This window comes from Lagenorhynchus albirostris, chromosome 5 (assembly GCF_949774975.1).
Source record: "Lagenorhynchus albirostris chromosome 5, mLagAlb1.1, whole genome shotgun sequence".
NCBI lineage: Eukaryota > Metazoa > Chordata > Mammalia > Artiodactyla > Delphinidae > Lagenorhynchus > Lagenorhynchus albirostris.
Window position 1 is genome coordinate 116,744,816 of NC_083099.1, and position 14,337 is coordinate 116,759,152.

Below are 14,337 nucleotides of genomic sequence, written 5' to 3' on the forward strand. Positions count from 1 at the left end.
AAAAACAGGATTAGGAATTAAGAAATGAGAGGAAATTTAAAAATTATTGTATTTTGCTTACTTATTGTTTTCCTTCAACAAAATGGTAATTATATGTGAATATAAATTTAATATTTTCATACATATATTTTAATATTTATATACTATATTTTTATATGTAAATGTGCATATCTTTTAGTTCACTTGGCTCACATTCCTTAAATAATATAAAAATTCTGTTACAAGTGTTGGATTAAATTCACCTCATTTTCTGACACTTTGCTTGACTATTAGGATGATAGAACAATTTTTAGAAAATAGCACCAATGAATTATTGAACTGGATTAGTCCTACAATCATATTTTATGAGCCAGGATGGAAATTACTGGACTTCTAGTCTACCACCCTATTTAAAAAAAGAGAAAACCCAGAGAAGATAAGTGGCTTATCCAGGGAAAGATAATTCATTAATAACAGAGCTAGGATGAGAATCAAGTTTTCTGACTTTTTTTTTTTTTTGCGGTACGCGGGCCTCTCACTGTTGTGGCCTCTCCCGTTGTGGAGCACAGGCTCCAGACGCACAGGCTCAGTGGCTGTGGCTCATGGGCCTAGCTGCTCCGCGGCATGTGGGATCTTCCCGGACCGGGGCACGAACCCGTGTCCCCTGCATCGGCAGGCGAACTCTCAACCACTGCTCCACCAGGGAAGCCCAAGTATTCTGACTTTTAATCCAATATTCTTTCTCACAAGATTTTTAGGAACCAACTAATTATCTAGTTACTAGTTATCTGGTATTGATGGTCAAAATAAGACCAACCAAACTCAGGGTTTTGATTTATAAGTTAAATATGGTTCTCCAATATAGAGGATAAGTATCAGGTATATAGATTTATAGGCCTATCTTCATATATATATATAATATAATATATATCTTCTTTTATATATGTCTTTATATATAATACATATGAATATTTAATATCACATATATTTATACATGTGTTCTCTTTCATATATGTATTTCACTACCAGGGAATTTAAATCTCTTCTAATTTTATCCCCTTCCTTTTACACAGGAGAAACTGAGGCTTATGGAGACTAAGTAAATCCAAATCATCTAACTGTATGAACTGCGATCTCTTTATGCTACTAATGAAAAGGAAGTTGGAAAGTAACATGCTAGACCTTGAATGAAGTAAAATAATTTCCCTTTGTTCTTTTTTTGTTCTTAATTTCTGATTTAGAAAACTTTTCCGCCTAGTGATCTCTTTAGCAAGTATTCAAATAGAAAAAACCAGATCACCTGACATCTATAGCACATAATTTCTTCAACAGCGGAAATAGAGGTTTTTAAAAACTTATTATCTTGGTTTATTTTTAAAGGAAGCTTTAATGAACACCCTGAAGTGAAACTTCAAGTAGTTTCATGTATTTTACATTGACGATTTCTCTGAACCTCGTAGTCTTATGACTTTTCACATATTTACTCAAATTTTGCCAATTCTTAGTGCTTTAGAAATGATTTTTTTAATGCACACAATACACTGTTAAGTGGAAAATCAGAATGCAAATTTGTATAAAAAGTATAAACACCCCTCTAAGTGCCTTCTTTCTTCTTTATATACTCGGCATTTTCCAAGTTTTCTACAATGAAGACGTATTACTTCTATAATTGGGAGAAATTATATAATTTTAAAAATGTATTAAGAATATAGGTTTGTTTTAATCAAATCTATTTCTGCCAAAACTGTATCTCCATTCTCTTTCACGTGAAAGTGATTACTCTCTATTTATGACCTAAAACATACTCTAAAAAGATAATTTGTAAGGTCACAATGATCAATTAACATTTAGTAACTCAATGGACAGTAATAAAACCAAGAGGATTATGAACTAGAATCAATCAATGCAAACAAGTTTCATCTCAGAGGTTTATTTCACTGCTTTCTTTGGAACTACAACTAGCTAAAAAGACAATCTGGAAATAATTCATTTACACAAAAGAAATATTGATTGAAGAAATAACTGGTGGAAAAATTGCCATGTTGATGTTAAATATACTTACATAATTATAATTAGAAAATGTATTATTTTTGTGATAGAAATTGAAATGAAATGAAGACTGTATCAGCACTTAAAATAGGGTTGGGCACAATAAAAAAAGTCATTGAATGAATAGGCAGGTGCCTACACTAATTAATGAAATAGAATATATTCTCCTAGAAGCCTTATAAGATATTTACTCATTCATTCAACACATATTTACTGAGCACCTAACCTCTGGGAGATGCAAAAGAGAATAAGACATTTTGTCTGCCTTGTGATGCTCATTGCTTAATATGAGTGATTTTAGAAAACAGTCACCTAAGTTTCTGTGTCTGTCCCTTCCCCTGAAAGGTGAGCTCTTTGGGGTTCCAGAGCTGTTTTGTACATCTCAACCCCGGTCTCTAACATGCTCAATAAATATATGGGAACTGAACAGTTGGTGAAAAATACATCTAGAGGAAAAGGTGAATGTGTGTCATATGAGAAATACAAATAAAATGTGATGGTTATTCACAGGAAAGACTGCACCAAGTAAGGTGCGGAAAGGAAATGCATTTGCCTAGAGGATTAGCAGGCATTCGAACAGCTAAGCAATGTAATTTAGCATGTCTAATAAAGCCTTTTGTGTAACAGGCTTATCCCACTAGATAAATACAAATCACCCACTCAAGTTCTAACAGATTTCTGGCTCCTTCTTCTACCTCTCAAGCAGATTTGGGGGTGCATAATTCTGGTCTTGGAATAATGTGTCATCTAGGCTCTATTTTCCAAGACGCAAGGAAGTTACAAGTTCACAGTCATCTCTCCCCATTTCTGTATGAGTAGGCAAGACTGCTCTTTTCTCATTGACCCGTAGGTTGCGGTCTATCTTTTAACGTGGAGACACTGCCAAGCCATCTGGAAGCTGCCAGGATTACACAAGTCAGAGATGCAAATGAGGTTGTGTTGGTTTAAGGGGAAAGGCTGCAGAAGCAATATCTTTCCTACTCCCATGTAATATCCTCTGCTTTGAAATTTTGAAGAAGTTTCTGGAACAGCTCATAAGCACATTTCTTTTTTGGGGGGGGTACAGTCTCTAGCTGACCAAAAAATGTGAATGATAAGAAATTTAAGAGCCAGTATACAAATTAATTAATTTTTTAAGCACCTGTTGGATTCCTAACACTATAAGGAGCTATGGGTATAGTAAATTACATAGAAAAAATACAACCCTTGTACCTAGGAGTTATAATTTAACATACACAATAAATAAATGAAAAGTGTCAGGAAAACCTGGTTTAATAGAACCAGCCTTGGACTGCAGATAAGTGACTGCTCTGCTGTGATGCTCTGCTTTGTGACTAGACATGTGCACTTGAGCAAGCCATGTCACTTCCCTATATGTCTGCAAAATGAGGAGCTGGATCATAGGAATGCATTGCTGCTCAAATAAGTTTAGGGACATTACATTATATATGTATCCATTTTGCTACCTTATATAAACTCTTGGACCTCAGAAGAGTATCAAGGAAAAAGTGGGAATGAGCTACTATTAATCACAGATTATTAGCATTTGAAAAAGCCTTTGTATTCATCTAGTCCAACACCTTAACGGTGAGAAAACTGAGGCACAGAAATATGAATTTCATAGCCTAAGAACACAGTCAGTGGTAGCTCCAGGTCCTTTGATCCAGTTCTTTTGATTCTGTTCTAATTAAGTTACCTCTTAGTCTTCCCAAACGCATAGCCTTATTTTCATCGGGAAAGTCCTTCTAGTATTCATTGAGATTCAGTTGTTTTCCTCCCCACAGCTCTTTGATATTTTAACTAGTCATTAAAAACTCAGAAGGCATGGGAAACAGCAAAGGTAGGGTACAGTAATTTTTCAGGGAATAGAAGTAATATTTAAATAGTACCTTTCCATCACCTCTTCCTACCTAGCACAGCTATCATTCCTTTGACAAAAAAGTACTGTTAAGAAGAAAACGATAGAAACTTAGATGTTAACATGTTAATTATCTTTGGGAAGAGCAGGCCATAAATGGAGATATCTTGAAACTATTATATTTGTACCTACATAAAGAAAATGATTTGTTATAGATGGTTATTTGCCACAGACTCTGCAAATTTATATTACATCTTGGGAAATAATAATCAAAGAAAGTTGTATAATTTAGCTTATAGTGTTCCCAAAAGCCAATCTGGAAAAAGAACTGCAAAGAGGATTTACAGTCTATTCAAGCCCATAATATTACAAGCCTTGCTGCTGTACATGAGTGTCCTGGAAATTTTTCCATACCTGCTAAAACATGTCCTTTCCCTGAACCTCTGTTTAGCAATAGCTCAACAAGGAAAGGAAGGTGGTTGACGTGATCTGAGGATTTCAATATCATAAGAGAGAGTTGGCACACAAAGGTGATATACTTTATAACACTAAAAAATTTTCCATGTCTCAGGAGAAATTGCTAAATTTTAGGGGAAGTTTTTTTACATTAAAAACTCATCCTTCTTTGAAGGAAATGCTTCTCTTGGGTCAGGAACTTTCTCAATAAGGACAAGTCTTTTTATGATCTCTAAAAATACTCCCATGTGGCAGCTGAAAACAAATGTAACAAAGAACTATAGAAAACAATGCTCACGGCATTAAAATTATTGGGAAAGAGATGGAGAAACCACTTAAATATGATACAGTGGGCTTAATATGTCTTGGGAGTGAGAAGAACTTCAACATTCAAATGTCACCCTTTTTAATGTTAAAAAAAGAAAAGAAGATTGATGTTGACATTCTTTAAAACAAACAAAAACAAAACTGTACAAAGATACCAGAATAACTGGGAAAGGATTCATTTCCTCAACCAAAATTATCACATTATCAAAGTACAGTGATTAATGTTTCATCGGTAACTTGATCGTTACATACATGTATACAAAGATGAATACGTATGTGCATGTACGTACATATAGTATATATACATTATATGTATAGTGAATTCACTCCCAACCCCTCACTTACTCAAGTCCCAACACATGGTCCAAAGCCCAGAAGAAGTTTGGTAGAAAGAAAGTTAGGGTCAGAAAAATGGTTTATGAAGCCGTCTATTTCTTCTTCCCTTAATGCCCTCCATCATTGGGTACATAATGGGTATCTCTCTTTGAAACTCTGATGGAGTTTAAACTCAAACTAAATATACATTTGGAGTTGGGTCATATCTGGCATCAAAGTGTTAGGGGACTGAAACCGCCCACCCTGGCCAGGCACCGTAGTAACCACTTGCATGTGTTATCTTACAACAGGAGATCCTGGTAAGGAATGTGGAACTAGCAAGCTACCACCAATGGGAAGAATTCGGGAAAGGTCAAAAGGAGAGAGGAGACTCTAGTCCATATGTCCTACCAACTTCCCAGAATCCTTCTCACTGGAATCCATCTTGGCTGAGTGATGCTCACGCCACCAGGAAGGACCTTGGGTCAGAGTGATTGGCCAGAGACAACCAGTAAACTAACCCAACCACCGTAAAACCTGAGATTGCAAGCCATGTGGCAGAGTTCTCCTGGGTGTCTTACCCTGCTGTTCTCTGCCCGGGCGCCCCTTCCCAATAAAGTCTCTTGTTTTGTCAGCGCGTGTGTCTCCTCGGGCAATTCATTTCTGAGTGTTAGACAAGAGCTCATCCTTGGGCCCTGGAAGAGGTTCCCCTTCCTGCATCAATAGCACAGGATATTTTTATTATGCTTGGTTCCTGTCAATGTAAGGTCCTTACTGTCAACTTCTACTCTTTTGAAAAATCCAAGTACCTGGCATTAAGCATGGTTTCTACCCAGGGCACCACAAGCCTACAGCAAAAGGCACTGGATGGAGTTTATAATAGAAAACAGACATGAATTTCAACTTTTATTCTGAGGGGAAGTCTTAAAATGGGATTAAGAAGAGTTTAGGGAAAGGACATAAATGTTCATTGAATATCTTCTAGGGGTAGTATACATATGCTGCTTCGTTTAATATTTATAACAATCATAAGAAGTTTCTCTTAGCATCATTTTACACATAATGAATTTGAGGCACAGAGAGTTTAAACAAGTCCAAAGTCAAGAGTTATGACTCATATAAAGGTAAAGCAAGTTTGGTTACTTTATAGTAACCAAAGCTAGGCAGAAGTCCACAAGTTCTAGACCAAAACCAAGAGGCAAAATGTAGAAACTGACAGAGTAGCTGAAGCGATGGAAACTAGTACTGAGTGATTGGATTTTATTTTGCCATTGAGTGTAGCATGTGGATTTTTAAAGAATTAGGCCCACATTTTCAGGCTTGTGTTCCCTTTTAAAGATATCAACTAGTTTGGCACAGTTTAAGTTACCAGAATATGTTTGCTAGTCATTTTTTAAATTATATAATTCTTTTAAAAATGAGAATAATACTGGAACTTCCCTGGTGGCGCAGTGGTTAGGAATCCGCCTGCCAATGCAGGTGACACGGGTTCGAACCCTGGTCCGGGAAGATCCCACATGCGTGGAGCGGCTGAGCCCATGCGTCACAGCTACTGAGCCTGTGCTCTAGAGCCCGTGAGCCACAACTACTGAAGCCCTCGTGCCTAGAGGCAATGCTCCACAATAAGAGAATGAGATGCCACAATGAGACGCCCACGCACCACAATGAAGAGTAGCCCCCGCTCACTGCAACTAGAGAAAGCTGCATGTAGCAACGAAGACCCAACGCAGCCAAAAATAAATAAATAAATTAATTTTTAAAAATGAGAATAATACTGAGAAATACCCAAATAATTCCTATCAACCTTTTAAGATGATCAAGAGGTGAAAATGCCCACAGATATTTAGAATTAGAACTTGGCTAGATAACACAGCTCATTCATAAAATTCATTTGTTACTACCAGACATTTCCTTTTCTGTGAATAAACTAAAAGTTAAAATGAAGGTTGCTTAAACTCTCTTCCTTGCTTTAAAAGGGAATATAGATAGATAGAGTATAACTTTGGATACTGAAATAAGATCTAGTCTGATTTTAACTTCATTTCACCAGAGACAAAAATGTACATTACATAACATTCAATGTTTTTTAATACCAATTAAAGCCAGTCTTTAAAGTCTTAAAGTTAAAAAAAAAAAAAAAAGAGGTTACATTCTATTCTAGCTACCAAATAGAGTTCTACTTCTCTCTGTTTGTGAAATGAGTTATAATCTTGGTCTTGGGATGCAGGAATCCACCTCCACCTGTAGCCTCAAAATATTATTAGGTAGCTCTGGTGGTTTTAAAATATACCCACAAATTGTTTTATACTGCTCTCTTCAAAAGATGGGTCATAAGTCCCCTCCCCTTAGTATGAGCTGGATTTAATAACTTGCCTTTAACAAATAAAATAAGCTGAAGTGATGGTATCTGACTTCTGAGACTAGATCTTAGAAGGCATTTTGGTTTCCTTCTTACTCTGTGTCTTAGACAACTCACTCTGGGAGAAGCCAAATTCCATGCTGCGAGGACACTCAAGCAGCCCCATGCGAAGTCCAACATGGTGAGAGACTGATGCCTCCAAACAGCTCCTCCCACAAGGAGCTGAGGCCTCCTGGCTGCGGCCACAAGAGGGAGTTTGGAAGCAGTTTCTTCGGCTTAGGCAGCCTTCAGATGCCATTTTAATTCCAACTTCATGAGAGACCCTGAGCTAGAATCACCCAGCTTTACCACTGCCAAACTCCTAACTCACAGAAACTGTGGCATAATAAATGTTTGCTGTTTTAAGCCCTTAAATTTAGGGGTAATTTGTTATGCAGCAACAGATAATATAGTAGCTAAAGTTATATAATGGAGAAGAAAGTACTTGAAAATAAGAGCAATGCACAACATCATTAGTTCATCTTTAAGTGATCATATCACACGTAAAGACTATTTTTTAGTTGACACTTTCAGGAGCTATTTAAATAATCTGTCATTTTGGCCTCTTTTTTTTTCCTGCCTTATGGTTTGTTCACAACTTTGCTTAGAACCACAGAAAAGTTGTCTGATGAAACCTAATGAGGGACCTGCCTCTGCTGCTTGTTAACAAGAGGATCACAGCATAACCTTAAAGCTCTTCCCTAGTCACTTGGTGTCATGACCTCAGTTAAGCTCACCAAAAAGCAATTCTGCTTTGATCTAATATACACACCTTTCCCAACAATGCTGTGCTGTACTGGATACAGTTTTAAGTATATATATATATAGCCAATGAACTGTATGTAGTCCATAAATTTTTTGTTATTAATCTAATTTTCATCTTACAGACTAAATGACTAACTCCCAACTCTAGATGGTGATTACACTGCTTGAGAATTGAAGGAGGCTAGTCTAGATTGTACAGTCAGAGCTGATTCCAGACATCATCCAACTCTGTGAGCACAGTTTGGGTCTAATATCTTAAAGCAATTAGGATTCAGTATTAGCAGAAGTAACCATTTTAAAAATAAAGTATATCAGTTAGGAATACATTCAGCTTTGAGGAACAGAAAACCTAACAATAGTGGCTTAAACAAGTATGGGGCTTATATTTCCACACAATAAGAAGTCCAGACATAGGCGGTCCAATGCTGATGCAGTTACTCAAGAATGTCAATGATGAGTAATGCTCCACACATTTGCCTGCTTCACCATCCTTAACATGTGCCTTTTGCCCTGAGGGTTGCAAGATAGCTGCTAACTTACCAGATATCAAGTTCCAGCTCCAGGGAGGGTGAAGGGCAAAGGACAAAGCTTTCTCCTCATGAAGCTTTGCTTTATTTTTTTTCAAAAAAGAAAGCCCTCCCCAGGCATTTCTGACTACATCTCATTGGCCAGAATTGGGTTTCATGACCACCCCTAACTGCAGGGGAGGCTGACAATTCAAATACTTATCCTTACAGTTGCCATAGAAAAGAACATCAAGAAAGAGATTGATTGGGGGCTTCCGTGGTGGCGCAGTGGCTGAGCGTTCGCCTGCTGATGCAGGGGACACGGGTTCATGCCCCGGGTCCGGGAAGATCCCGAGTGCCCGGGAGCGGCTGCGCCTGTGAGCCACGGCCACTGAGCCTGCGCGTCCGGAGCCTGTGCTCCGCAACGGGAGAGGCCACAGCAGTGAGAGGCCCGCGTACCGCGAAAGAAAGAAATTGATTGAAAGCGTATGGAGTGATCTAACACTCTAACTTTAGGGAACCTAAGGTTTTGAGGAATATACATATATTTTTATAAAAATATAAACATATATTTACATGTAAATAGATATAATAAAATATATTTTTATTATATATTTATATGTAAATATATAAATATATTTATATATTTTATAAATATATTGTGTATACATATAAATATTTATTTTAATATTAAAAAAATTCATTCATTCAGCAACACTTTTTCCACGGAAGTTGCTCAGGGAGAAAATGTTTTGGTGCATTCCTGGCTGGAGGTACTTGACATTGCTGAATACCACTAGCACTGAAAGTAATAAATGTTATCCTTCTTCTATATCATGAATATGAATGGTGCTCTGAAGGCTGAATGCAACCAAAGAATTTACATGAGAAATGAGGCATGAAACATTTTTGAAAATATATTAGCCCAAAGTCCGTATTACTGCATATTTTATACCCTTTTCAATATGCTACAGAAGGTTTGAGCCATCAACTGAATGCTGCCGGAAAAGAACAAACAAGAACAAGGATACAAAAATCAAGGCTGGGAGTCAAGTTGCCGCAAGATGTTCTTTATGGTCATTATAATGATCACAGTACCAGGCAGCTGGCTTTGCTTCAAACTCTCCCCTTGAGCACTTCTCCTGCAAGCCTGGTCCTCCAACAAACTAATCCCAGGCCAAGTAGACAAAAATATTCACGGAGTAAAGTCAGTATCAGAGAAAGCATTCCATAAATATCTTCCCCCACTCCGGCCACTTGGTTCCTTGTACTTTCTTTTACTTCTGAGATCATCTTCTCAGTTTGAGAACATGAAGGAAACATGTCTGGTTGAATGTACTCTGGCTGGAAATTCAATTCATGTTTAAATCTTTTATTCTGAATGTTTGTATTGTCCAAAATATATTTTGTAGGCATGGTCCTAGGGTAATAATAACTATAATATGTTTTACATCTAATGAACTTTATCCCATGTTAATGATATTCAGCAAAATTGCCAGTGATATGAATATATTCACCCTTTTAAGATATTATTCAGTATTTTGATCCTTTCTACTTTTATATAGTTCTAAAAAGTTCTGTAATGAATGCATGTCATTCCTGTAATATGGAACAACTCTCAACTTTGGTTTTTCCAGGAGGCTGTTCTCTTCCCAGACCAGACCTGAACCTAGTTGGGGCTTGTGAAGTGAAAATACGTGAGACATCAAGTCTGCAGACAAGTTCTCATCAACTATCTGGTTCCCAGAGTCTCATGGTTCATGTACTGAGCCTCCTCTGAAAACTCACATAAAAATACTGATTCCTGGACCTCAGACATGATAATTCAGTTGGACCGGGGTATGGCCCAGAAATCTGCATTTTAAAAAAATACCCTAAGTTATTCTGATATAGATGGTCCCCAGGCCACACTTGGAGAAACGATGCTCTGGTAAGTCATTTGCTCACATGATGAGAGGCCACAGTCTGTGCCAAAGTCCATTCTTATGGATTCCACCAAAGGGCCAGTTTCCCCTTCACACCAGAGAATGGTTCCCTCTCTCCTTCATCTTTCAAAGGGTAAACTGCTTCTACTTTTCTTTTCCTCAGTCACAAGGAGTTAACATATTAATAATTTTCATAGCGCTGCTTAATATTTAATAATACTCTGTTACACTGAAGTATTCTGTCATACAGAAAAAGTGTTTCTTAATTAACTAAGCTCAACTGAATGCCTACTGTGAATAAGAAGAGGGATATTAAAGATAGATAAGATCACCTCCCAACTCTCAAATGAAGATTTCTAGATTAGATAGCTCCTGCCTGTCTGTCACTGGGTATGAATTCCCTCAACTAATCTTTAGTGATAAACTACATAGTACATTTGAATGGTTACCATTCTAGAAGAATCATTTCTTAGCCAATTAAACTGTACAGAAAGTTTGGTGTTAAAGATTTACCTTTAGGGCTTCCCTGGTGGCGCAGTGGTTGAGAGTCCGCCTGCCGATGCAGGGGACACGGGTTCGTGCCCCGGTCCGGGAAGATCCCACATGCTGCGGAGCGGCTGGGTCCGTGAGCCACGGCCGCTGAGCCTGCACATCCGGAGCCTGTGCTCCTCAACGGGAGAGGCCGCAACAGTGAGAGGCCCGCGTATCGCAAAAAAAAAAAAAAAAAAAAAAGATTTACCTTTAACCCTTTAGTCTAAGAATGTTCTATATCATTTTCTTATTTCTAAGAGATAGTTCTATTTTTCTACTAAAGACCTAAAGAAGAATTCCTCTGGGCACAAAACATGTCAGGGGAGCTCTTACTATAAACCAGTTGTTATTTTTTCCTTGCTATCAGACAGTGTTTCACTTAAGCTCATCTAAATTTGGGAGGATGAGACTGCATGTTTCAGAGATAATCTACCAGCTGTGCTCATGAAAGGGTCATTAAATTCTTGCAAAGAGTAAGAGGAGAAGGAAGGGGAAAGAGAAGAGACGAGGCTCTCTAACAACAACTAAATTTTTAAAAACATCTCTTAAATGCCAGCCATGAGGCTAAGTGCTTTAATGAAGTATTTCACTTAATCGTCATGACAGCCATGAGATATAGGTTCTTTATAGATTGATTTTACAGATGATGAAAACTGAGGCATCGAGAGATGAAGTAAATTGCCCAAGGTCATATAGCTGCGAGGGCCAAACTAAGACTCCAGCAGAGCCCTGTCTGTTTTCAGAGCTCTCAACCGTCCACTGCAGGAGAACCCATTGGTTGACAGACTTCCCGGCAAAGTGCAAGCTGGCGCAGCAGCCCTCTCTCGGGAGCATAGTTCTATAGCTCCGGCGGCATCAGAGCAGCCAGCAGGAGCTGTGCTTGATCAAAAGTTATGGTCCACTGTCTAACTCATCGGAGGACCTCCGACAGCCTCAGAAGTCAGGCTGGATTTAGGAATTTGAGTTCCCTTTCCTCACCAAATCAACCCCTCATAATTCACATGCTACCTACCATCTGCCTGTGGATCAATCTACTGTGCTGAGGAAGGTCAGTTCTAAATGTTCTAATAAAACCATCAGAATGATTAAAGAGAACCCTATGGCTGTCAGAGAAATATCAAAAATCAGTATGATGACTGAGTTGGCCCTATTGACTCATATATGATTTTTTGTTACAGGGTGAATAGCAATGATTTGGCTGTTAATTAATGCTATGTTGTTATTATTAGGGAGGCCCAAGGTTCAGACATGCTTAATTGCTTGAACTCCTGGGCTAATTAATGCAAGTTTTAAAGGGCTATGTCAGAAATCACAGTATATGTTTTTACATCAAGCATAAAACGTGAGGGACATGCCCCTCACTGAAGATTGCCAGATAGTTCTAAACACTTAGCATAGGTTTTGCCAGAGAAAATCCCAGTATATTAATTTATCAAGTTCAGAGTTACTTATCAAAAGGCTATAGAGCATGATGTTTTGCATAATCAAAATGGTTTATTAACTCGTCATCATTTAATTTTTTCATTTATATTCCAATTCACAGAGACATAAGCATATGAATGACAAAACAGCCTGCAGTAACTAAATACAAAATAGCTACAAAGCTCAGTATTGTACACCACGTACACATCAACAACAAGAGGATTTTCACCAAACACCGTGTAAATGTTGATTATTTATATTACCTGATAAGAAATGCCTTGGAGTTTTTTTCCTTGAAGAGTATGTCTATTATTACTCAAAAGAAAATCATCTTCATTTAGATCTATGAAAAGAGGTAAGCGTTACACAGAGATTATCAGAAATTACAAGATTTAAGAAGTTTAAGTGCAATTGAATACCTAAAAACTTTTCTTTAGTCTATTAAGGCCTTATATTGACTAGACCATGAATGTTTACTTTCTTAAAGATACCCTGTTCTTATAAGAAACCAATCAAAGTAAAATAGAAATTTAACAAAAAAACAAAAACAAAGGATGCCTCTGACCAGCTGTGTCCTTGAGCAAGCCATGGAACTTTTCTGGGACTCAGTTTCCTTCCCACTTATAAAAGAGTAGCATCTGAACTACTAAACCACTTCTAACTCCAAAATGCTATGAGGTAATGTTATCACCTCACTTGTTTCTGTTAAACCGAGCTTTCCATCCCTGGCATTTTGAGCTTCATTAGCTTATGTCTTCTCAACATGAATTATTTATGTTGAAATTCTTCTCTGCCTGCTTTGGTAAAAGCTTTGGAGTGTGTCATCCATTTGCTTGCAGCTAAATGAAACCTTTTCAAAAGATAGCAGCATTTCCCTTTCAGGCCCTGTAAAACGGGCTCCATTTATATAAATCTGACATACACAGTGCGCTAAAAGAAGACAGGACTTCATGGATCACTTGCTCCAAGCCCCGTAGTTTACAGATGAGGATACTGAGACCCACAGAAATCACCTGGCCTCCAGGCCAATGACTTTTTCTTTCACCTTCACTCCCTTTTACTTCCAGTCACTACTACTACTTCAAGTTTCCACTATTCCTCATTCTTGTATTCTGAGGGGGAGGAAGGAAGAGGCAAGGCCTACCTTCCACGCATAGTGAAAAACAGAAGCAGGTTTATCCCCCCATCCCCATTATAGCTATGGTTAAAAGATATATTAAATTCACAGCTCAGTCTCAGAATTATTTACACCACCTAGTTCATATTTCACATCAGAGTCACCACACTACAGAGCTCCAGAAAATGCTGAAATTTTAAAATGAGCTGGTTTTGTGATCTGCCTCTTTGAAGAAAGATCTGCCATCACAGTCAGAATGGTAGAAACAGAGTTTTTACACCTTTTTTTTTAAATTTATTTTCTGTACTTAGAAAAAAAAAAATCTTTCCTCTGTTCCTATATTCCTTTTCAACTCTTTTCTTTTTTGTGATCCCTCGAAACTGAACTTTGGAGAGCTCCCTCTATAATTACTCTTTTGGGCTCAGGAAAACACCAGTGAAGTAGACGCCTGTACTCTCGAATCTGGAAGCCACAGAGTGAGGGATGGGCACGATGCATTTATATCACTTCCATAACAGTGCAAGGCAGTAAGATGAGTGATTCATACACTACGGTGGGAAGAGAGCACCAGGACCCAGAGTACTCCCAGGAGATGCAGGGCCTCAGTGGAAGCTTGAAGAATGGAGATTGTTTGGAAAGGCAGAAGAAAAGGAAAAGTTAGATACAGCAGCAATACTGTGAACACTAAC

At 37.9% G+C, this 14,337-nt stretch overlaps 1 protein-coding gene across 1 annotated transcript in view; it reads right to left on the bottom strand.

Annotated features, from left to right (window-relative positions):
• SAMSN1 (SAM domain, SH3 domain and nuclear localization signals 1) overlaps positions 1-14,337 on the bottom strand; it is a 217,368-nt gene that overhangs the window by 70,840 nt on the left and 132,191 nt on the right. The window contains exon 7 of the mRNA XM_060149064.1: positions 12,795-12,874. Coding sequence (XP_060005047.1) covers positions 12,795-12,874 — 80 coding nt within the window. The remainder of the gene's footprint in view (positions 1-12,794; positions 12,875-14,337) is intronic.